General features: G+C 44.5%; 1 protein-coding gene across 1 annotated transcript in view; it reads right to left on the bottom strand.

Moving 5' to 3' along the window:
- The window catches only part of SDCCAG8 (SHH signaling and ciliogenesis regulator SDCCAG8), a 183513-nt gene that overhangs the window by 57622 nt on the left and 100554 nt on the right, over positions 1-25337 (bottom strand). The window contains exons 14-16 of the mRNA XM_028531105.2: positions 15079-15206; positions 12915-13023; positions 3745-3876 (exon numbers count right to left, since the gene is read on the bottom strand). Coding sequence (XP_028386906.2) covers positions 3745-3876; positions 12915-13023; positions 15079-15206 — 369 coding nt within the window. The remainder of the gene's footprint in view (positions 1-3744; positions 3877-12914; positions 13024-15078; positions 15207-25337) is intronic.

The raw sequence follows: 25337 nt of genomic DNA, 5'->3' as shown, positions 1-25337 counted from the left end.
ACCTTGTGGGACTACATGAACCTGCTCTAGGGCTTGATACCTCTGTGCGTGCTGCAGCTCTCAATGGGTCTGTATTCTAGGGCAATACATGAACTGATACTCAGTCTGAAACATAACTAGAAAGAAATGCCATTGCTACTTTAACATGAACGACCTGGGCTGCCCCTGCGGACACCAGGAGGTCCACACCAGCAGCTGGAAAACGGCATTTGCCTGACTTTACACCTTTAATGTTCTCGACCATCACAATCTCATACTTTCCCATCTACTCCGACTTAACACGAAAAGTTTCCTGTTCCCAAATGCCGCTCCCGAAATGTCCTCCCACCACCAGACGGCAGGCGGGCCTGTCTCTCCCGCTTTCCCTTTTCCCTTACAGTCAAATCTCATGAAAAAGAGGTTTAAATCTGCTTTCGGTTCTTCAATTCACACTCACTTTTCAGTCCACTTTAATATGGTTACTGCTCTTAATCTTCTGCTAAAAATGTCTTTCTTAGCATGACCAGTGGTGTCCGCTCGTTAAGCCTGATGGCTGCTTTTCTGACATGTCAACTCTCTCCACAGCGCGTGGTTGGTCGGTCACTTCCTCTTTCCAGAAGCATTTCCATCCCTTAGCCAAGGTGGTGGCAGTGACAACACTCACTTCCAGTCTGCACTCACCCCTCGGGTTCCTTGTCCCCAGTCTCTTCTGCCGACCTCTGCCTTACCTTTAAAAATAGTAGTGTTCTTGGGGATTCAGTAAGCCCTTTTTTCTTCTTGATTTTCTCTCTAGGTGACCTCATTTACTGCCAAGGTTTCAAGTATCCTCCATAGACTAAGGGAGACTTCTGTCTCTAGCACAGACATTTCTCCCAAGTTCAGGGCCTTACACACACCTGCTCATTCAAGGCGTCCATTCAAACACGACCAAAACCTAGCCCTTGGTCTCATCCTGACCCCAGACCATCTCAGCCAGAAACTCACTTCTTCTGAGTGTTTTCTAGTCCTCAGGAAGTGGGGCCACTGCTCATGTCAGAAGTCTGACATGACATCCTTGATGTCAAGGGTGTCATCCTTGATATGCCCACTTTCTCTACCCAACACGGCCAATCAGTCAGCAAGTCCTGTTGATTAAACTTCCTGAATATTGCGCCAGTCTGTTCACTTTTCCCTGCGTCATGATATGGTCCCTCCCAAGTGAGGGCCGTTGCCACCGTTTGACTAAACGCGCCACTAGCCCCCTACCTGGCTTTGTGTGAACGCCGTGGCCCCTGATTCAATCGGTTGTCTACCCTGAGGCTGCAGTGCTATTTTTAAGTACAAATTTGATCATATCATCCCCCTTTAATTTCTTCCCTTTTGTAATAGACTAGTAGTAAAAGGTTTGTAATAAAACTTCAAGGCCCCGCCTTTAGGTCTGGCCCCGGCCTGCCTCTCCAGCCTCATCCCATGCCATTCTCTCCCTTATTCTTGGTGACAAACACAGTTTCTTCCCCTCTCTGGAAGGACTACCTCAGGACCTTCACTTTCATAGTTTCCTTAGGACAGGAGCTGGCAAACTTTTTAGGTGGTAAATATTTCAGGCTCTCGGGCCAGCAGGTTGCAGTCCAAGACCCAACCACTCAGCTCTGACCTTGGGGGGTGGAAGCAGCCGCAGACCCGGAAGTGAATGCGCATGGCCACGTTCCTGTACAACCTGGCTGTGGGCTTGGGCATGGGTTGCCAGCTGCTATCAAAGGCCAACAGTCCCGACCCAGTTGCTGGCAGATTCGTTTCAAGTGCTGTTTTCTCATTGAAACTTTTCCTGGTCTGGATCAATCCCCATAGAAAATGTGCTTGCACCACAAAGTGGATGTCTCTTTCCTAGCAATGACCATTACTACAATCAATTAGTTATTTATAAACTTCTTTTGTCAACATCCCTCCTCCCTATAGGGTTGGAAGCTCCTCCAGATTCCCTGTTAGACCGGGAACTGCATTTACTTGGCTATTTTATTGCCAGCATGTGGTGAAGAGCATGGCACATACACGGTAGCAATTAATAGATGTTTGTTGAATGAATGAATGATTACTTTGCTCTCTGACTTTCAGGTGGTGACTTTCTCTTTCTGAGCCTTAGTTCTTCACCTGGAAATGGCAGTGACAACCACAGCTGCTTCCCAGTTTTGTTTCAAGGTAAGACAATACGCGTGAGTGTGTTTTATGAACTCGGAAGCCATATACACATGTAAGAAAAGCAGAATTGGAAAGATGCCTTCCTTGCCTAGCACGGGGCAAACACAGCCCAGGAGCAAATCAACCCTTTTGCTTGTTTTGCTGGCCCTCTAGCTAAGAATGGTTTTTGCTCTTTAAAAGGCTGTGAAAAACAAAGATAAAATCGAAACAAAGACAACTTCGTGACCCAGACCACGCGTAGCCGCCAAGGCCTAAAATAGTTTACTCTCTGGCCTTTTCCAGAAAGTTGGCTGACCCCTGGCCTGCCTGGGCTCCAGCAAACATTTTAATGAGCCAATAAACGACTGATTATTACTCCGCAAATATACCCTTAGCTTAGTGCTTTGGTGCCCGAGGAGCTCCCGCCGTTTTCTGACTTCCTTTCTTTGATGCCACAGAGCGAGTGATCAAAGTGGTAAGTGGCCCCCCGACCCCGAGGACTCGATGTTTGCTTTAAATTAAAACACGAAACAATAAAAGGATCCTATAAACATTTTCATTTCCCCTCCACTAGAGCAGCAGTTGGTTTTGAAACAGAGACGAGTGGGGAGTGTGGGGAGGGGTCTGCGATGGGAGCTGGAGGCCTAGGGATCCCCTTCCCTCCTGGGGGGTGACTCTGATGGGTAGGTCTGTAGGTGCAGAGTGAGGAGGTCAGAGTGCGGAGGTCAGATCTATGGAGACCTCTTCACTGTGTGGCGTCACATACTGATCCTCTCACCCCCCAGGAATCCATCATTACACAGAAATTATAAATGACACATTTATAGGAAATAATAAGGGGCTGTGTTCATCACCAAAAATACTGCACAGAAAAGAAGAGGAATTTGGAGTCAAAAGATCAAGATTTACGTTTGAACTTGACCCACTTCATGTCACCTTGAGCAAATTCATTAGTCTCTCAGCCTGGGTTTCTTCCTCTAGGAGAAGAGAGTAAATATCGCTGATGCTGTTTGGTGATGGCTCTTATGAACTATCTGCTTTACACATATTATAGTTGATCTTTGCATGAAACTGCAAAGTAGGTACTATCAGCCCCAACACATAGATGAGGAAACTGACGCTCAGAGAGGCTAAGTAACTTGCTCCAGGTAACACCGCTGGGAAGAACCAGAGAGTTTAGAGTCTAATCCTGACTCCAGCGGTACTATCAGTACAACCTCTGATTAGATCTGTAACCTTCTTGGTCCTACAACATGTTTTATCTTACAAAAAACATACATATACAGCCTGAGTGCTAGAGAAGTTTTGAAATCCCTCCATAGACATTACCAACACACACCTTAACGGTGGGTGGTTTTTCTAGTGTTCTGTATTCCATGTGATTCTATGTCTTCAGAGGCTAGTAAAAGGGGATGTGCTTTGCTCTTGGCATATTACAAGAACAACCTAAGTGGAAGAAGCACAGATACATAAAAGCATGAGGCTGTGCGCGTGCGCATTAAGTAGCCTCGTCATCACGATGTCTGTTCACTCCACAGCAATTCTCACTCTGTCTGTGACCCGCACACATTCGGTATCCGGCGCGTCGGCCGGTCATTAAAGCTTCGTTACCTTTGCTTCATCATCTCATGCAGCCGCCCGTGCTGCACGCACTGCTCCTCCAGTTCACCATTCCTCCTCTGGAGCCGCTTCAGCTTGTCACGTGCGTACCTCTTTTCTTGACTGAGCTGAGCTATCTCAGACCTAGAGGAGTGAAAATCCAGAAGTAAGCGATGTTAAAGGTTCTTACGACGAGAGCACGTTTTGATTGTATAGGCTTAACATGGTCTGAAACTCCATATTTAAACAGATCTGTGAGTAAAAATATGTCACATAAAATAAAATATTTCAGAAATCGCAAAATTTCTAGCAGAGGGATCCCTACTGTAGGGACGCAAGTGGTAGGCAGATGGAGGAATGACAACTCTAAGTGAGGTGTCCTCTCCAACGGACAGGACAAAAATGATCACGATGAAATCCCTTTTAAAAAAAGACTCTCATTCATTTACTGAGTATTTACTGAGTGCCTATCGTGGGCCAGCCACCACGCTGTAAAAGGAGCAACCCCAGGCCTAATTTCTATGATAGCGTATAGTTTCTTTTAATTACCACAGCTAACTTAATGGCACGTGGTTAAAATCCCATAGTTCCGCAAGGCACAACACTGAAAGAGGGCCGTCCTCTGTCCCTGGACGCCTCCATCCCGCTCAGTGGTGGCAAGCGCTTTCAGTATTTTTAAGGCGATTTCTTCTGGTATTTATCTTTGTACTTCTTTTTTTTAAGATTTTATTTATTTATTTATTCATTCTTAGAGAGGGAAGGAAGGGAGATAGAGAGAGAGAGAGAGAAACATCAGTGTGCAGCTGCTGGGGGCCATGGCCTGCAACCCAGGCATGTACCCTAGCTGGGATTTGAACCTGCGACACTTTGGTTCGCAGCCCGCACTCAATCCACCGAGCTATGCCAGCCAGGGCTTATCTTTGTATTTCTTAATTTGCTTCTATCAATACCTCGTGCCCCAACAGTTAAGAAATTCCTATGATTCATTGCTGTAGGTGAAGATGAAAATCTTTTATATGCCTGCATCTCCGCCTGGTCCATGATGTAATTGTTAGCATTTCAGCTTGTGGTTAAACTGGTATCGGTATTTATGTTGTAATGGCCACCTAAGTATCAGTCCTAGCTGTCTCAGTGGTGTGCTATGATAACGTTTGCACTCGTATACATTTATTTTCCCTAAACAGGTGGGCTTTAGTGTCAAGTAAGTGAGCAGCAAGCCATCTTTTCCGAGGGGAGATCCCCAAAATCAGTATTTGTGATTCTTTCCACTGTGGCCATTCTGTTTCTTGAGAGAAGAGACCTCCAGGTCCCTTCCTGCTGTGCACGCCCTGACCGTCAGCATCCTGGGAGCTGGGTGGGAATGGAGTGCTGGGGACCTCACCTCTCAGGACTCGGACTTTCTCTTACTCCCCCTATTCTAGCTTCGGTGCCCCTGTTTTAACCAGAGCCTGCTGGCTGAATCTCTTCAGAGAGGAAGCCCCTCGTTTTCCGACTGGAGGAGGCACAGTCACCTGGCTGCATGGGGCGGGGGTGAAACCGACTTTGAGTTCAGTGCTATGTGTTGCTCCGGCCTCCCAAGGTTTTCTGGAATCCTGGGAGCAGACCAGCTTGCTTCAGTAGACGCTCGGCCACGTCAGGTACCATTCTCCCCCATCTTCTCTCTGTCTCTACACACTCCATCTGCGACTATAGACACCTGCCCTGGTGATGGCGGATGTCCCTCAGGAAATATGTTCCCTTTCCAGTATCTTGGATGACTCTCTCGAATCTCAGAATTTTGAAGGTCAGATGTCTGTCCAAGAAAAATTGTATCCCTGTCCTTCTTTCAGTTAAGTATTGTCCCCAGCACCACCATCTTTTCACGATCCACTGCCTCACAGGTTAGAGCTGAGACTTGGGAACTCTTGCATATTACAATGAGTTAACAGTTGGCTTGTTTCTTGAAGTTTAAGACAGACACCTGATGTACAGTTATCTCCCTCCAAAGAGAGGATTCCTCCGTTAGGGGGGCTGAGCCTGTTTGTTCCTCCTGGTCAAGAAAAGCTCTGGGGCTGCCAGGGGCGTTCATCCCAAGGGCCTCGCTGCCTGCACCTCCCCAGGAGGAAGCGGCCTCGCACTGTTAGCTCCTCTCAGCCCTCGCTTTGTTCTCACCTGGGTTCAAGGGTCACGTCAAAGGAAGCCTGCCCTGATTAATACCTCGCAGCTCTCAATATGTCAGCACATTTTCTGAAGCTACCTCGAGCTTTCGCGCATACATTAGCCTGTAATTTATTCCTCGGAGTTGCGCACCATGCCTCATCCTTCTAACTAGATTATACACGAGGGCGTGAATTATCTCATTTTCAAGCTCAGATCAAACGCTCAATCTGCATTTGCTTCGCCCGATAAGAATGTACCTGTATTTGAAATAGTCTGAATCAATTAATAATGACTTACATTTCTCCTCTCAAAATCTCATACAATATAAAAGAATTTAGGGGCAGTTTTCTAAGACATTCATTGAGCGTTCTCCCAAGATTTGTATCTCCTATCATAATATGCACTAAGATAAAATTCTGAAAGTACAAAAAAAAAAATACCGTTAAACCAAATGAGGGAAAAATGCAGACGAATATCTGTTCTTAGGTACTTTCCCAGGACAAAAGTCACTTTTTAAAAGAAAAATCACGAGGGAAACCTAGATTTTATAATATAAAAATATAAGACTTTTTCTAAAACAATCATAGTGTTCGCTGTGGCACTGTTCTGTGGAACAGCATTGCTCTGCAATGCCGTGTCCAACTGCGTGCATGTACAGCGATCAGAACGCAGGTCACACACGCACGAAACAGGCTCATATCTTCGGGCCAGCCACCTGCTTTGAGGCACCTCCACTAAGGGAATCACTAAAACTTCAGGTTTATGTACACAATTACTGTCATGTTATTCACAACAGTTGAAAATGGGAAACATCTTAAATGTCTTAGGAATACAAATGACTCAAATAAAATTCTATTTCCAAAGTATTTCGTGATATAGAAAAATGTTCCCTGGATAATATTAAGTGAAAAAGCAGAATGCAAACCTGTTCCTATAGTATAATATAATCTCACTCACAATATACATGCATGTTACATATGTATTTATATGCACATGGAAAATGATGGAAAGGAAACATGTCAATAGGTAACAGTAGTTAGTTGCATGGTGATGTCAAAGGGAATTTTTCCTTCATTCTTCTTTGTACTCACATCCAAATGCCTTATACCGAGAACGCCTTATCACAGGACCAAAGAAGTACAGTGTTATTTGTAAGGTTACCTAAGTATTAGGTATTTTGTTGCCACAATATTTTTTCTGCTTTGCATATTTTGGGGCTTTTTTCTTTGTTTATAATGATAATTTGCCTACCAACTTCCAATGTACAATAAAAATTTGATACGTGTTCATGGACCTCCTTCTTTTCTCTGCCGAGAGCCCACGACATAGTTAATGAACTAGTCGTTTGCAAAGTTGAAAGAACAGACTCACAAGTTTCTGTGTTAGTTTGCGATTACATCTGCAGCATGATTATCCTAGTCGTATAAAAGGATAATTGACTCTAATTCATTTCCACAGAAAATTTAGGTGCTTTCTGGCTTTACAGAAACTCGAACTTTTCCCTGCATTTTTATACACCAGTTACATTGTGTAATTGCATTGGCATGAAATATAATAATATTTTACTGCTGTCATTAGGATTGCAGTGATAATCACTTTTTAAGAGAAAACATGACCCCTTAATTTTTTATTCTATTCGATTCTCATTTGACTTTTGGTAACAATCATCAGAGGCCGGTATCAGTCTCCCCTCGCAGAATATAATTTCTGTAGCATTCCAACCTTACATCTAAACATGCAAGGGAAAAAAACTAGTTCAGCCGGGAGTGTGTTCTTTACTTCAATTAAACTCACACAGTTGGATACCTACGGTTGCCAAACCAGTAATATAATTTATACATTATAGTCCACACAGTAAAACTACACTAAAAGTCATTTAACAATATTTATAACACCATAAAATCCAGTGTTAAAATATATGAACTGCAATATGTACCAAAATTATAAAATTTGTTTCTCATCATCAGTGATTAAAACCGGGATCATTGCTCTAGCCTCAATACCCACAACCCTGGTGACAGATTAGAATTCAAATCTTAATGATCAATTTACAATTAACAAGATAGAAGTGAAACAAATTAAACCAACCATTATATATAACGAGACCCAGTGGACTCCCATTGTTCCTCTTAATTACAAAACGCAAATCACCAATACACAATGGGCAGGGTGAGACATCAATCCACCAGCCTAGCAACCCAGAAAGCGGCGACGACGGAAAAGAAAGCAGAGACGCGAAACCGCGCCGCCCCCGGTTCTGCGGTCTAGAGCCGGGTCTTTTCACCGTGCAAGTGCAAGTGCTGAGAGGCTGAGACCCGGCACGTGTTTGATCTCCACTCCGCAGCTGGCGGAGGTGGCTCGCTCCGAGCCAGCGCCCGGCCCTCCGGGGCCCCTCTCAGGCCCGTTTTAGATCACGCTGCTGCAAAATGCACTGCGAACATGGCACCGCTGATTCATCTCAGTGCCTGGGGAGAGGGGATGCTTCCTTCACTTTGATAAAAAAAAATCACAGTAGCACCAAAGGTATTTAAATATCCCCACTTACCAAGTTCAAAAACACTCCTCTAACTGTAGTAAACTCTCAGAGCCCTGCGCGATAAAGATGAAAGGGGAGCTAAAGTTTATGTGAGCTACAACGGAAATCAACCAGGATGCCTGCCTGGTGCCAATGGAAAAGAAGATGAAATTCATTCCTTTGCCTGATGATCAAACATGAGCTATATAAAATGCACAGGATCGGCAGCTCATTTTTAGTTTCAAAACGGGGCATGCCGTTCGCAGACCCTGGGGTTACGGACCGCGCGAGCCGTGTGCGAGGCGCAGTGTGCGGCGCAAGGTGCGGAAAGTCCTGTGCTAATCACGGTGGAGGGGGTCCAGAGAAGGAAGCGACACGCACTGCTACAGTGTGGACTTCGGGAGAAAACACACCCAACAGACACGCACGCACACGCACACACACATGCACGAGGGGACCGTTTCCACGCACCCTCCCGTGAGGCTGGGGTGGAGTTGGAGTGTTCAGGCGCTCAGATTGCCAGCTTTCCCAGTCACTCTGCACGGCTCTAGTCAAATGACTAGATCTGTGAGTTTTTTAAAAAAGGGGGGGAATTTTGAATGGTATGTATCCATCAGTTTAGTACGGGATTTTGAATCACACGAAACTCTTAGACAAATGTCACTAGTGAGAAAAGAGGAGCAATAAAAACTTGCTTTCAACTGTTGATAAATACAAAATACACACACCTACTTGCAGGGGAAATTTTACTGTAGTACTCAGAAGCAAACCTGGATTAAAAGTACCCTGTGGTTTAAATAATTATTTTGGAGATTGTGCTTTCATTATGACAAGCTCATTATGACAATTCTTTAGAAAACTCAAAAAACTGCAAGCTCTCCACACCTCAGAGTACGGGGGAAATTTCGTATCCCCAGAGTCTGGTAGGGCGTGAGGAGGGGGTTAGTCCTGGACAGCCTCTCAAGGGCTTAATACGTTTATAACTTGTATTTAAAAAGAAACATGCTGAGCCCTTCAAGTTTTGTAGGTGGTTTCAAAGCAGAAAGCAGTATTAAAATGCAATGTTAAATTTTGCACAAATTTTGAAAATTTCATAGTCTATATAGAGCTGGGTGAGGGGGTGGGGTGGGGAATGAGACTGGATCAAGAAATTTAAGAGTAAACAAATCAACAAAACCCTGAAATCACAATTTACCCTGAGTATTGTTTTCTCGTGAGACCCAACTTTATGAAGCCCTTTCAAGTTTTAACAATAATAAGGAACCATTTATTGAAGGGTTACTCTTTGCCAGGCCTTAGTTTTAGATTATCTTGTGAAGTTACAGGAGATGCCTATTCAGTTCTTCGGAGTTACAGAACAAGGCGTTGGCCAGAGCAAGACCTGCGTCACAACCAGATCCACATTTTCCTGACCCTGCTTTGCCTTTTAACAGAAAGGTTTTCATTGTGCTGTCTCCGCTGCGCCTCTCAGGAAATGGCACTCACACCCTGGCACGAACAATAACAGCTAGGTGAAGCGGCGTCCAAACTGCCAGCCAGGACCCTTACAACAACGCCATCAGGACGACTCGAGCAGTTACCGTCTACTTCTGTGTCCTGGGCTGTGTCCCCGGCGCCTTGTGTGTGTATCTCTGAGTGTCCGAGTCCCACAGCAACCCTGAACGTGGTCGTGGAAATGGGCTGGAAGATGGGAAGCTGAGGTCTGGAGGGCTGAGGCGGCGCACCCAAGGTTAACGAAGCTGAGTGGCAGGGTAGGCCTCAAACCTAGTTCTTTCTGAGTTCCAAAGTGCTTTTTACTGCACATTGGCCGTGTCATCAACCAAGAAACAGGCAGGAACCAGAGCCAGATCAGGGTACCAGGGCAGCACCACACAGTTTCATTCATTCATTCATTCCTGCATGCAACAAATGTAGATTGAGTGCCACCTGTGTGTCAACTAAAAAGGAACACATTTAATTTACAAGAGCTAGAGGAATCAGCAGCAAGAGGAGAGCTGTTGAAGTTCAAGTTCACTCGACCAGCACAGGGCACGTTAACAGATGTACAGCAGGATGACAGGGACCTAGCAGGACAGGGCACAGGTAAACCCAGGCTCACACGTTAACCCTCACCTGTCAAGCATGCCCACTTCTCCATGGGAATTTAAAGATTAATCACCCCCCGCCAAACTGCCCCATCATAACTACTTTGGCCTGGATTTTCTTTAGTAGTCGATTTAAAATGTTGCACTTATTGTAAGCAAGATCAGAGGCTTTGGAGCCAGAAATACCTAAGTTAGGACCCCAGCGCTCCCACTTACTGGCCACTAAACCCTCTGAGGACTGGTTTGCTCATCTGCAAAAGGAGAATATAATTCTTGCGTCCAGCTGCTGAAAGAATTGAACAATACACGCCAAGTGCACAGTACCCCTTTCCGTTTTATCCGCTTCAATTTCCTAAATTATGCCTCTTTAGCAAGCAAGATAATTAACCAATCATCGGTCACAAAGCAACCTTAAAATAATATAAAGTTGTACACCCCAGATCAATATAATTTTTTCTTAGATTATATAATCCCGTTTGTTTGGATGCATGTGAGGCAGATCCAATATTTCTGGTTAGGAATAGCTACTGTTGATGTTTTATGAGTCTCTTTCAAGACAAAATGTGGGTTTCCTTGCCAGAATTCCTGAAAATATCTGGTATTGTGGCACCCCGAGTATTTTCTGTACCCAAACAAAACATTTAATTAGTATTGCTACAAAGGAGCAAATATCAGGCATGTTCTCAGTGGTTATAGGAGCCTCTGTCTTCTTGGGAGCAGGAAGAACTGGGTTCAAAAGCCTTCTGATTCCCTGAAAGACTCAGAGATGGAGATTCTGTTGGCTCAGCTGGTTTATTGATGGAGGAAGCCACAGCCACGGTAGGGCTCAGAGTGGCCACAGGCTCGGATCCACCGAGAAATTCTTTCTGAACGAGATACCGAAGTCCCTAGGTGTGCTTGTGAGCCAAAGTGCTTGCTCTGTGTCGATTTAAGTGAGCTTCAGAAAAACACAAAAGACAAACTATACAGGTTATTTTTGTATTAGGTTATTGTGTAGTATGACACTTGCTATCTAGCTAATTAGGTGAATGTTGCCTGTTACAGTTCAGTCAAAGGATTCTGTCCAATTCTGTTCATCTGCCAGATGAACCTGCACGCTGAGCTTACACAGTTACGTCAGATCTGAGATGAGAACCCAGGCTTCTTACAATTTAGATTATAAAGTAACTCATTCATTGAGATAATCTAATTAGAAAGTATGTAGAAAAAAATTCCTTAAGAGCCCAATCAGTGGATTTATAAAAGAGTGGTGTGCAGATAAAATGCATTATGGCTATTTTATTAAAATAAGACAATTTTATAAAGTGAAGGAAAGGATAGTTTTAGTTCATTTATTTCAAAGTATCATCTTTTGTTTTTGTATATACACATCACATATTATACCTCAGCCTAAAGATAGCTTTTGCATGTTTATAGCTAAAGAGAACTGTGCTAATAGATTAAATGTGCTACGTGTGTCAACACAAGGCTCTAAAACAGCTCGATTTGTCTGCACCCTTTATCGGAATAATTGCTGTCTCAGCCTTTGAGTTCTGAAATTTCATAATTTTCAATCCTAACCATTAAAAAAAGTCAAATAACAGTATGTACACAAAGCCATGGAAAAACACCAAGGTTCTATATGGACAATGAAGAAAATGTCCTTCCAGGGAAAATATTTCCACAAGAAGCACATCAGCACGTACAGGAGCCCCCCTTGTCCACCAGGCGTATGTTCCACGACCGCCACGGGATGCCTGCAAAAACTGTCCCTTCCTGTACATGCATACCTGTGATAGAATGTGACTTACACATTCGGCACAGTAAGAGATTAACAACAACAATAGGAAAAGAGAACAATGATAACACCGTGCTGTAATAAAAATTATGGGAATATGGCATCTTTCGCTCTCCCAGTCTCTCAAAAACCCCTGATTGTACCGGGCTCACGCTGTCTCCTAAGGGAGGCGTTCACAGCTCCTTCCTGGCGTACTCACATCGCCAGCACCACTGAGTCTGCACCTTGGGCCCATCACTGAGTAAAAGAGGGTGCCTTGGACACGCACACTGAGGGACCTTGACAGCTGATTTGATAACGGAGACGGCTACTTAGTGCCTAATGGGCAGGGTCACATAGAGTTCAGACGGGGCTGGACAAAGAAACGACTCCCGTCCCGGGTGGGACAGAGTGGGGCTCCTCCCGATTTCACTACACGACTCGGACCCATGCACAATTTAAATCCGATGCATTATTTATTTCTGGAACTCTCCATTTAAAATGTTCAGACCATAGCTGACCACAGTGAACTGTCACACAGCAAAAAGTGAACCATGGATAAGGGGGGACTGCTGCATCTCATTTTGACATTAGACTGTAAAAGAGTGGAAATGCTGTCTTTTAAGGGAAAAAAATGTACAGGACTTAAACAAACAGGCCTCTGAAAGTATTGTGTAATATTACCTACCTGCTTTTTTTGGAGATTTGTTCCAGTTTCTTGGCTAGTGTACAGCACTCTTCCTTTAACTTTGTCAAAAATGTATTCTGGGAGGTCAGCAGTGAATACTGTTCATTTTCTAGAAATAACAATAAACACCCCACCAGCATAAGATGTTTATGGTTGCAACTCTGCGGGGCTTCCACATGCAGAGTGGTGAAAGCACATCCCCCACTAGCTACTAGGTCATGGTCAAAGGCCCTAGTCACCTGGGAAGACACCGAATCTTGTGAGACATTTATTTTTAGAATATTTACTCACCAGAGACATTTTCGATCATACCAGCATGGTGTAGTGTTTTAACATGTTAACAGATCATCCAATACCACGGTAGAATCATACATGCTTATAATATCTTGTCATAGGCAAGCTACTATATTTTATTTTGACAGTTTTACTATAAAGTGTCAAACCTTATTATAATTGGATAATCAAAACCTAAGATATTAAGTAACTCTCTCCTATACTATAATTCATGCTTCACATTTGCTCACGTATTTCATTACCCCCCACCCCAATCTGGCACATACTTGTCTCATGCCAAAGGTGAAACACGGAATTTGATTTCACTGTCCATGGTATGAGCTTCAGTGAGGGTCTGGTCAAAGGAATTGAAGACAGTGAAGACAGTGTTTTTGTGCAACATAAACAGAAGTATCGTTCAGATGGTTCGAACAGTCCCATACTCTTATCTCGCTCAGAGATCCTAATGCCACGATTGCTAAGCTGCTGCTTATAAACAATAATTTAGCCTATAATTTCCTCCTTTCTTTTCGTGAAAAACATCTCATAAGTCTGGTGAAATGTCATTTTTTTTCGGGCCAAGTGCAGGTCTCTAATGAAAGTGCTGGAGCGAATTACAAGTCACAACGACATTTGCCTCTGTATAAGTAAAGAGATTATTTAGTGGATTTCACTGTAGCCATTTTTCACCTGCACTGTGGGAGAAGCAGTACTTTATTACCACGCCACGAAACATAGCATGCATTACATGATGTGAAAATGACTTTGCAGTGTAAGGCCCTTTATTTCTTTTCCATTTTAGCAAAAAAAAGCATAGAGTGTACACAAAGCAAAATAAATTGAAGCACCAAAAAGTAAGCAACGTCTTTCTGGAAGAGACGGGATCAATTCAACTTTTGTTTTAATAGGACAATCAGCCCGAAGTGCGTGGTGTGGAATTATAATGAGCGACACGGCCTTGTTTTGACTGACACTGTCTGCGAACACCCAACTCAGAAGTGAAAAGAACTCCATCATGCTCCGACTGAACACATCAAACTGCCTATTTTCCAAGTGCATTTTACTTTCAAATGAAAGGTAAGGAGTTACTGGCCAGCTCAGCCTGCAGAACGGCGCCAATGTGATGAAAGATGGCAATTTTTAGCCAAGCTGCCAGCTGTGGTCCATGCCTTGTATTAGTGAATTTTAACAGCAGTTGTGAGAACTTGAAGAATGCAAAGGATTAAACATCACTCTCGATTGGGCTGCGGGGGTGGGGGGAGGGGAGGTGGGGGCATCATACAAATGCTAAAAATGTTCGAAGCTGCAAAGATTAAATAAAGGAACATATCAATTTGGAGCCACTGAATTACATCCAGCTGCGACAGTGAATTAAGAACCGATTAATGGCTAAAGCTTTTCTCCAGTTTGGATGCTGAAGCAAACTCATTAGGCTTTTAGAGGAGCTATAATGTGTGTGCTGTGGGAACTGTTCAATGCTATTCAGGAGACTTTAACTGTAAGCTCAGAGCGTTTCCCGCAGAGCTTCTGATGCTATTTTCTTTATATAACATGTGTGCCTGAAAACCCAGCCAAAAACAAGCCCTTTGTTTTTCTACTTTGTTGTGGTCTCTCTCAGCTTTACGTTTCTTGAACACAGGTAAATAAACTCATAATCCAGATGGTGCAGCAGATGTGAGAGCAGCACTCTGAAATCAACAGACAGTGGGCAATACTTTCCATTTTCTCTTTTAAACGCTAACTAATATGTAATTCGGAATCTCCGGTGTAGTTAGCATCTGCTCCCTTCGGCCAGCCAAAGGTTACAGGTGTTCCTGATGTCATTTCACAGTAAGGCGTGGGCCTGGCTCGGGAGCCCGCGCCCCGGCTCTAATCTCTCCCCACCACCTACCAGTTTTGTCATGCTGGGCCTCCATTTGCTGTATCTTCTGTGTCAGCTCCCGCTCCCTTTGCCGGGCCTGAAGGGCTTGGGCCTTTGCTTCGTTGCTGAGGCTCTGCTGAATGCTCTCTTTTTCCAGTCTACAAAGCAGAGAGGAGACAGACAGAAATTCAGCCTACAGATGTACGCACCCCCACCATTTCCCCTGCGGACCGCAGAGCGCTGATATGGAGGAATTGTTCCGCATAAGAAGACATCGGTCTTTCCACTCACCACCCCCCGGCCCCCATTTAGGGGGGAAATCCAAAGGACCTTGCATACAACCTTAAACACGTACCATACATCCAAATGGACTAAGTATGCAACATTCAAAATCGAAAAGTAATGGTATTTTGTAACTTTAAAACACAAACTCCTTCCGCTATAACATGCTTAATGTTTTGTACCACGCCAGTGAGTCTTTTATCTGATGACTGGTTAATATTTCCCAAAGATTCTGGAGTTACAGGAATAGCAGGCTCCATACACCCAGACAGAAATTCTGGAAATGAAGCTTTGTAGATTGCCTCTGCTTTTCCTCCCAAACTTAAAATGGAATGTCCAACATAATGTAGGGGATGCTATCTAGAGGCAAGTAAAGGATGCTGCAGTACCACGTGTTTAAATATTTTCACACACTGGGTCATGTAATGTAAATATATATGTGTGTGTGTGTGTGTGTGTGTGTGGATATGACATGAATAGCTTCCCCAGCACTTCATCATAAAACCCCTTTGTGGGTCACACTGGGACTGCAGGGTAAGGAGCTTACATAGTCAAAGACACTATGCCATCCCACTGTGACGGGATATTGACTCAACCCGTTGGGACTGGATGGTCAACGTCCAATCACAGCGACTCCGGAAGAGGGCGCCTCCCTGAACGCTGGAACCTGCAGGATGCGAAGGGCCTCCTGGCGGCCCGCACCGCGGGCGCCGACACTGTGTGTGCGCGCGCGCACGCTGTGTGGGTTCTTCGTGCTCTAAATATGAGTGAGACAAGGGTTTCCGTCAACTCACTGGCTCAGCTCTTTCTAATCCTGATCCCCTTGTGGGCATTTCTCATCCATGCTGCTTTAGTTTACTAATTGAGATATTTACTGCCTCGCCTTTGCCAAACTAAAAATAAACAGTTCCATAAAGCTATCACTACTAGTGTATGTACTGCTGCGGAACTTCTAGTCGCTGGCTTCTAATTATAAAGCAACATAAGGAAAGCCTGCATTGAACTTGGTCAATGCATGCGGTAATGTCGTAGTGTAAAGCTCCAGAATGAAAGCACACCCACACCTCACTCAAATGGAGCCATCAGGGGTCCACGCTGAAAATGTGAAAAAAGGTCCCTTCTGGTGCTTCTAATAACCATACCCCCTTGGATTTGCTCCAAGGTCTTGCCTGAGACTCCGCTCCAAACTGGTACGTCACAACAAACAGAGAGTCAGACTGAGGCCCGTTTTGCCTCCCTAGTCACACCATGTATTTCTGGCCTTGGATCCTTGCATGTCCTTTTGTTTTCCTGGGATGTCTCCCCCACCCCCTTTATCACCGCCCCTGCCCAGTCCCTGTCCCCTGCTCTGTGTACACTACTCCTTTAAGTCCTGCTCAAAATACCCCCTTCCATTTTTTTCCTAAATGAATTTTATTCTTTTTTTCAGTGACCTCAATATATGTTGTGCATGTTTACATCCTACTAACACAGCATTGTCCCACTTAAGGAACTGGTTTACACATCAGCCTCCTTCGTCATCTTTGTCTTTCTGTTCCCGGGACTTGGTACACAGGACGTGGGCAGACAGGGTCCACTGGATGGACATTCTCACAGCCTTTCCATGCCAGGGAGGCAGGCTGCGGTCTGTACACGACGCTGGAGAGTCTGCTCAAGTCTTCGTTTTGGAGGCACAAACTTCTCGGCTGTGTTAGAATAGAGCATCCAGAAGAGATGGCTCTAATGGCCAGCTGGGGACCACGCTGCCGAGTGAGTCAGCCCGAAAGAACATTGTGGACACTTTCCATGCGTGACATCCCCACATTAGACCCAACGCAGAGCAGGGGATACAGGGAGGGAGAACCCTGTATCTCTTATTAGGGGCTCTGAGGTCCCTAATAATCGGATTGCTGCACAGTGCATTGTTCAGAACCAATACCCATTGGAGAGTGAAAATGGGCACAATAATAGTAATACAGGGACAAGAGGCATAATGGGGACTGTCCTTTGCAACTGGGGCTGATGTCCCCTTACACAAAGCGGTTGGCAGCCTCACCATCCATTTTTAGCAGGAAAAGCTGCCTAATTCCTGATGCCCCAAATTCCCTGAAGAGAGAGAACCACGGTTATTGTGGTTCTCCTAACACAACAGTTTAGAAGAACGCGCTACCAACAAAGATTGAGTTACCCATCAACTTTTGTTTCCGTTTAAGAAAACACACATTTTGTTTTTCACTGCATAAAAACTTGGCATATTTTTGCTCTCCTACCTCCTTTCTCTGCCTTCCCCCTGTGTTGCCTTCTCCCCTCGTGGGTTCTTTCCAACGTAGTAGGCTTTTCATAAAATCTTAGAATGTTAGAACTGAAGGGGAATCGAACTTGTTTACTCAAATCCTCTCATATTATAGGTCCCAAATAAGTAAAAATCTGCTCAAAGATTACATTGTCAGTGATGTAAAGGCAGAGGTAAGATTTGCAACACTGTGATTTAGGGAAACTTATTTGATAACCCTCCAGGGGGAATGCAATAATGGATTGAAAAAATTCATTAAAACCGCTTGGGGATCCAAGGAAGAAATTAGAGAAAAATCCAAATAAATACAATCGAATATTTATTATAACTCTACTAAGTGAAAGGCAATGGTGAAATGCACCCCGAGAAAGGTGGAAGGGACACACTACCGAAGCATAAAAAAATGAGAGGTTATTTCCAGCTAGGTTTCAAGAGACTCGGAAAGAATAGCTGAGCCAGTTCTCCCAACGGGTTTCCATTCAGTTCTCAAAACACGATGACCTCATTTCACCAGATTTGTGGTTCCCCATATTTTACAAATCAGAATGAAAGCTACGGTGGCAAAGAATTTCTTGGTTGTTATTAAAACGAGACTGAAAGATTTATTCATAAGAGCTAAGATCTGGAAACAACCTAAGTGTCCGTGAACTGCTCAATGGATAAACAAACTGGGGTGTAGCCGTACAAAGAAATGCTCTCAATGGCAGCGACACAAGGGACTGAGCTACTGTTACCCACAACACGGGGGTGAACCTCAAAAGCATATACTTACAGCAGGCAGGCACCTAGGACATACTGGTGACTTCATTTATATGACATTCTAGAAAATTACACGCCAGAGTGATGGATCAGTGTGGCCACGACCTGGAGGTAGGGGACAGGCACAAGGGAACTTTCTGTGCTGACAGAGATGTTGTGTAGCATGCTTATTGTGCTTAAAACTATGCACTTGTCAAAGTACATTTAAATGCACACGTATAACTGTTGATTTTTATGATATTTAAATTTACCTCAGTAGAGCTGCTTTTGAAAGGAGTGAGTACACTACGATAGGAACGTCTATCCTTTCCTCTGAGTGAGCCCGTCCCCTGGGGTCGCACGGGCATGCGTGGCCCACGTCAGTGTTTCCTGAGGACAGCTGAGAGTTAAAGGGAGCACACAAGCCCGGGGCAGGCCTCAAACACGGACTAAGTACACACAGGGGGTCAGGCCCTCCTCGTTCCAATCACAGTTCTGGTTGATTCTATTTTCCAAGAATGTCTGCGATATTATCATCCCATGAAAAAGGGGCTGAAGAATAAACCTGACGCTCTGGATCCCCAACTTTTCTACATCATTTATTACTTAATATCTTGCTATCTTGAAAGCACCCATTCTGCAGAGCAAAAGTGACTCATTAAAAAGATTCTGGGGCACATGTTCAATTTCATAGCTACAGTAAAGACAACAGTTGCTGATGGTCCGGAAGTTGGTCAGTGCATCTGGGACAGACACCACCCAAGTCTCGAGCCTGACCTGAGAACAAGGCCCTGGGAGCGGTGGTGGTTTGAGTCACCAGTCCCACCTGCCGTGTTTCTCTTCAGTTTTCACTGGGGACCGAAGTCCCAGTGTTGGGCATATCACCTTTTTGATGAAAAGAAGGTCCCCTTTTACAGTACAATAGAGAGCTCTGTGACGTGGCAAAACTCAGGAGGACACTTATAACACGTTTACTCTCCCAGGGCCACTCACGCTGGACGTGCAGAGAAGCAGCGGAGGGGCCCAGGGGCTGCTGTGAGCTAACACACATGAGGACCATGTGTCCTAGTGTTGGTGATAACACCTTTGACCACTTGGTTAACATCGTCGGTGTGCTGCACATTTAACATTTGATGTCCAGTGCCGGGTGGCGGCATCCCTCGTTTATCGTATTTGCCAATTTTCAGTGCAAATACTGCTACCATGGCCCGTTGCAAGCTACCCGGGTGTTGCTGCCGGTCGCAGAGTTAGGAAGAAACATAGATGACTGGCGTCATGAGCAGTGTCCCTGGCACACGCCTGTAAGTGGTGCGGCGGTCTCTCCCAGGCTCCTCCATCACAGAGTTGCCCTTTCCTCGTTCGTACTCACGTGACAGGTGACTTGTTGGGAGACGCTAAGACCATCCTATTCGTCATCCACCTCTCCTCTACCAGTGTCACATCTAATGAGGACTGTTCGACTGTAGCATTCTTTCTTATTCATTAGTTAATATTATGCTAAAAGGAAGAGCTTTGCCCTTTTTCTTACTTACTACTTTACTGATACCAGTATAGAGTCGTGGGTAATGCATGAGGATCATTATTTACTTTTATGTCCAACTCATCCTGGATTTGGCCGGTGGGAACCACACGAGCTGGTATATAGTATCTCTATTATTCTTGTTCACTCCTTGGCTTTCTGTCCCCACAAGATGTTCCAGGCTCACCTTACGTATTTATTTATTTTTTAATTTTTCTTTCTTTCTTTCTAAGATTTTATGTATTTATTTTTAGAGAGGGAAGGGAGGGAGAAAGAGAGAGAGAGAGAAACATCAATGTGCAGTTGCTGGGGGCCGTGGCCTGCAACCCAGGCATGTATCCTGTGACTGGGAATCAAACCTGCGACACTTTGGTTTGCAGCCCGCAAACCAATCCCGCCATAGCTCAATCCACTGAGCTACACCAGCCAAGGCTTATTTTTTTATTTTTCAATCCCAGTTTACATCCAACACTATTTTGCATTGGTTTTAGGTGTGTAGCACAGTCGTTAGACAATCTCATCTGGAACTGCCCTTGCACCAGTCTGAGAACTGGTGTTGGTTTATCCAAGGAGCTCGTGTGCTTTGTAGTGGAAAATGGTCCTTAGCAACCAAGCTCTGTCAATAGGGGGTGCTCATTGCTACTGAGCAGTCAGCTGTGTGGTCACCTTAGGAGACACGGCCAGGATGTGAACATGCACATAAATGTATAAACACAAATATCTTCCTGCATGTGTTTATAAGAAGACGTACACATGCATTCATGCTGTTTCCAGTCCCCACCGACGGCACGGCGGGACCTGTTCGCCCGTCGTAACCGACGTCCCTCCTCAGCAGGGAGCAACGTGGCTCCCGCTGCCTTCAGCACGTGTACTCGCTCACTCACTCACTCTCTCACTCAGACCCAGAACACACAGAGCACACTTTCAAAATTGCTCACCTACCATGGAAAGCAAGTCTACTCATAACTAGAATTTAATATTTGCTCACAGCTTTTATTTTTCAAATGCATACACCATTTTCAGTTGGTTCGCTTTGGGTTTTGGGAAAATTACATCTCGAGAGGAAATGGAGTACCGTGGACATCTCCGGGCTCGAGGGTCGGAGCGGGGCGTCTCTCTCCTGCTGACCCAGTGCCCACAGACAAGTAACACTGCTTTTAACCTTGGCGTTCTTCATTTGAATCGGACAGAAAAAATCCTATCCTAAAGGACTAATAGTGTGTATTAATGTTTCCTTTAAGCTAAGCTCTTTACATGTAATCCTTTCTTCAGCCCCCATGCAACCCTCTTATGAGCTTGACTTTACGCATGAGGAAGCTGAGGCCTAGAAAGGTGATGCAATTTGTTCAGAGTCCCCAGTTATTATTGAGGCCCACCTGACTCGAAATAAAGGCCCACAGTGTGACAGTTTGAATTTCTGTGCTTCAGTCTCTTACTTGATCAGGAACGCAGAGACATGAGAGAAGGCTGAAAGGTAACAAGAGTCTTATTTCCATGATCCGCACGCGTGTGGCCCATGTGGCCCCTCCCGACCCCCAAATCCCAAGTTAGCTCTCCTCCTCCCCGTTGCTCTCGTATGTTATTGGGCTACTTCCTCCTACATTGATACCACCGATTATGTGTATCTTCCTTTAATAAACATACTGACCTTTGCAAAATCACTGAAAGGCTCACAAATACATCTCCACCCTCAGGTACGTCACGGAGTCCCAGGGCAGACAAGGCATGCACGTCTTACCTGGAACTGATGTGCCTGAAGAACAGAAACCTTTGCTCTGATCACTGATTTGTCTCAAGAGCCTGGAATGGTGCCTGACACACAGCTGTGTGGCCAACACATGTTTGGTGAATGAATGAATGAATGAATAAAGAACTGTTAAGAGGAAGTATTAAGTATCTTCACAGGTTTAAGCATCCTCCTGTCTACTGATTCAAAGAAGAAAATGGGATAATTCCTATTTTGGCCAATAATTTAATTTATTATTGTTATTGATGATGATAAAATAAAACCAATAGTCAAATTAGTAGAGAGCATGACATCTTCCATGTTTGAGACACAGGTCATGTAGTTGTTTACTGCTAAAGGGGCTTGTTCTCGTATGTGGCCAAGGTAGGAATACAGGGATGGAACTAACAGGGCCAGAAAAACACAACAGGACTTGGGTTCAGTAACCCCTACTTCCTCAAATACGCAGAAAACGTAATGGCATCATACATACTTCCAAGAGCATTTCTGTTTGCTTCACCGAAAAAGTATGTCAGAATTTTAAGGCACAGCATTGAAAGATAAGTTATCAGACAAAAGCACAAGTCACTTCTAGGAAAGGGAACAGAAATAGAAAGGAGGTCAACTTCTTTCAAAGAATCAACACAAAAGAAAGGAAATGCCAGCAACATCCCCAAAATAATTTTCCCTCACATAATGTTCTCTTACAGCATCTCCAAAATAATTTGAAAACTCCTGAAGGCGTGCTTGACTAGATATCACCAGCTCCCGTTACACCTTCTGTACAGTTCTCATTTACTTAAAACAAGGCCCAGCTCTGACCATCTCATGCCCACGTGCCTGTGCTCCCTATTTCCCACAGCACAAATTTGCTGACCTCTCGATTCTTCGCAACAATCTGGCAGGTCAGGGAGACGGGGCAGGTATCGCTGTTTGACAAGTGAGGCATCTCACGCTCAGACAGTAAGAGATTTGCTTGACGCCACACAGCTAGTAGTACGGGGCACAGTCGGAACCAGGGCATCCTGTCACTCCATGTTCGGTGTCCTTTCCACTCCATGGCCCCTCAGGAGGGGCTCAGTCCAACTCTGTTGGCCGTCATTCAGCAAATACTTAAACTCCACTTTGTGCCACATGAGAGAGAATGGGGATGCATCAGTATACAAGACATGGACCATGACCACGTGTTCAAAAGGGTCACAGTCTAGTAAAGGAAACGGACAAGAGAGAACCACTAACGTGGTATGGTAAATACTAAATTAAGGCTAAATTCCTGCTATATCATACAGGTGGGTTGGATAGGAGTTGAATAGCTAGGTACAGTGAGAGAGGACTTCAGGAAGCTTAAAAAACTTGAGGCTTCAAAGGAGGTGTAATTAGCCATCAAAGAATGAGAGGGACATTGTTACAAGTGACGTAGCCAACAGTGCAAAGATGGGGGAGGACAGGGAAGCAGGTGCCCCTGGAAAATTGCAAACGGCGCCGGCACAAATGGAGGGTTGAGTGTATATGTAATGGGGCAGAAGCAGGCAGTTGGTGGAGGGGAGACTGAAGGAAGATGGGGCTGGAGATGTAGGCAGGAGCCAGCATGGGCAGCTATTTTTAAGGACTTCATCCTGAGGGAAACGGGGAGCCAACGTAGGGCTTGAAGCAGGGGAGTGTTGTGATCACACCCGAGCTTTAGAAAGATCACTCTGGCTGAGTGTGGGGAACAGATGGGGAAGGGACAACATTAGAAGCAGGGGGAGCACTTATTACTACAGCAATGGCAAGAGCAATTCCTGTCATTGTTTCCTAGAGGTAGCGGATACCGCAGGCAGATACCCAGACCGATCGGGCATCAAACACACATTTCAGTAACTTTCAGCCTTACTGTTTTTTGATAGCTCGGAGGCACCTGTTGCCCTAAGTGATCACATGGAGCGAAGTTCCTGTGGATGATCAGGCCCACCTAAATTCTACCTAGCAACTCCATGGGCCCAATTCACCAGGCTAAAGAATATAAATCAGATCATGACTTGGCCTTGGCATCTTCATATTGTCAAAATAGTCACGTTTTCCATCTCTGACTTTTCTGTGCATACTGGTCACTACTGTCCATCCAGGCCTTTCCTCTCTGGAAAATATCAGTTTATCAACATATTCCCACTAATTAATGTTTCTGATGAGGAACATCAAATTAGACACCAGTAGGATGCTCGTTACTGTATAACAGCACTTCCGTAACCTGCCGAAGGGTATGCGTCACTGTCGATTGCAGTGCAAGTGATTGAAAGAGTTTCTATTCTATTATTAAAATGCTTTAGAAATTAATTTTGAGGACCCATGACTACATGTGGAACACGGATTACTTCATGGCTATAAATTTATTCAGAAATATGCTATAATAGCAATAACTGCAATTATTAAGTACATTATATAATATCTTACTTCTCAAGCATGGAGTAAAGCTTCATTGGTCAGGAATGTTGGCAGATAAGATATTCCACCTGAGAAAAATGCCCAGGTATTAGACCCACAGGAATATATTTGCAGTAGAACTATGTCTGAAATATATGAATTGCATCTCTACACCAGATCTAACAAGCTCTTCTTGATCATCAAGGCCCGTAATTTCAGAGGAGGTGGGCCTGCTGGCTGCTGCTCTTCCCGCCCCTGGGAAGCTCCCAGGGTTCCCTGCTCACCGCAGTATGTTTGCGTGCATCACAGAGTGGCTGGAAACAGGAGGCATCTAATCCTGGTTGCACCGAAGGTCTCAGATGCTGCTCTGAAGAACCAGAAAGCATGGAGGCGCAGTGACCTGCTTCTTGTCATTTTTATTGGTTGTTTTGCTATGATTGGCTGCCATACTTTTTGTTTTGCTTTGAATGGTTTTTTATTTTTAATACCTAAAAACAACGCCTTAGGAGAGTTCCCACTGATTCCACACAGAACAGGGCAAGGGCTTTGCAATAGATATTTGCTTCTTAAAAGAACCTCTAAATTTCTATCTCGGGTTATCACTATGTGTCAAATGGCCGTATTCACCAGAAGTCTGCGTTTGAGTAAGCGGGGAACTGTAGTGATAAGGATGGTCGAGTTTTCACTACTGCGGAAGTCATGTGCACTCTCAGTATGGGTGTATGCAGAAATTAGGATTGTGTTGTGTTCACTAACCTTGGCTTGAAAACAAAAACAGTTTGTCGAGCTTGACGGAGATCCCCATTTCTGCCCACTTCTGGGGTAGAGAAGTTAACACGTTTGGTGGAGAATAGTACACATTGGATGGTGAAGAATTAAAGGCATCTAAGAAATAATTTATATTAATGACGTGTTGACGTGACACTATTTTCTATATATAGTGGGTTAAACTATGTTATGACCATGAGTTTCATTTGCTTCTTTTTACAATATGGCTATTAGGGATTTCAGCTCCGGATGTGGGTTGCATGTTGTAGCTCCCATTGTATTTCTATGGGACAGCGCCGGCGTGAATGTGACTCCTCCACCTGCTTCCCTAGAGCGAAGCGTCATTTTTAACTCTGTTGCTCTGGAAGTCAAAATAACCACGTTGCCCCAGACTGCTAGTGTTAAGTGCCTCGTGAAGACAGAAAATATTATATTTTTTTTTATAAGAAGCAAAAACTATTCAAATAATGGATTTTTACCTGGGTAAATTTCTCATTGAAGTCAGCCAGTCACCGCTGCTTGAAGAATTACTTCAGGGAGAATTCTGCTAGGACTAAGAATGGCGGGTGCTGCAGTAATGGCAC

The sequence above is a fragment of the Phyllostomus discolor genome, chromosome 15 (genome assembly GCF_004126475.2).
Source record: "Phyllostomus discolor isolate MPI-MPIP mPhyDis1 chromosome 15, mPhyDis1.pri.v3, whole genome shotgun sequence".
Taxonomy (NCBI): Eukaryota; Metazoa; Chordata; class Mammalia; order Chiroptera; family Phyllostomidae; genus Phyllostomus; species Phyllostomus discolor.
Note: the sequence above shows the minus strand (reverse complement) of the source record. Positions and strands in the feature narration are given on the sequence as shown.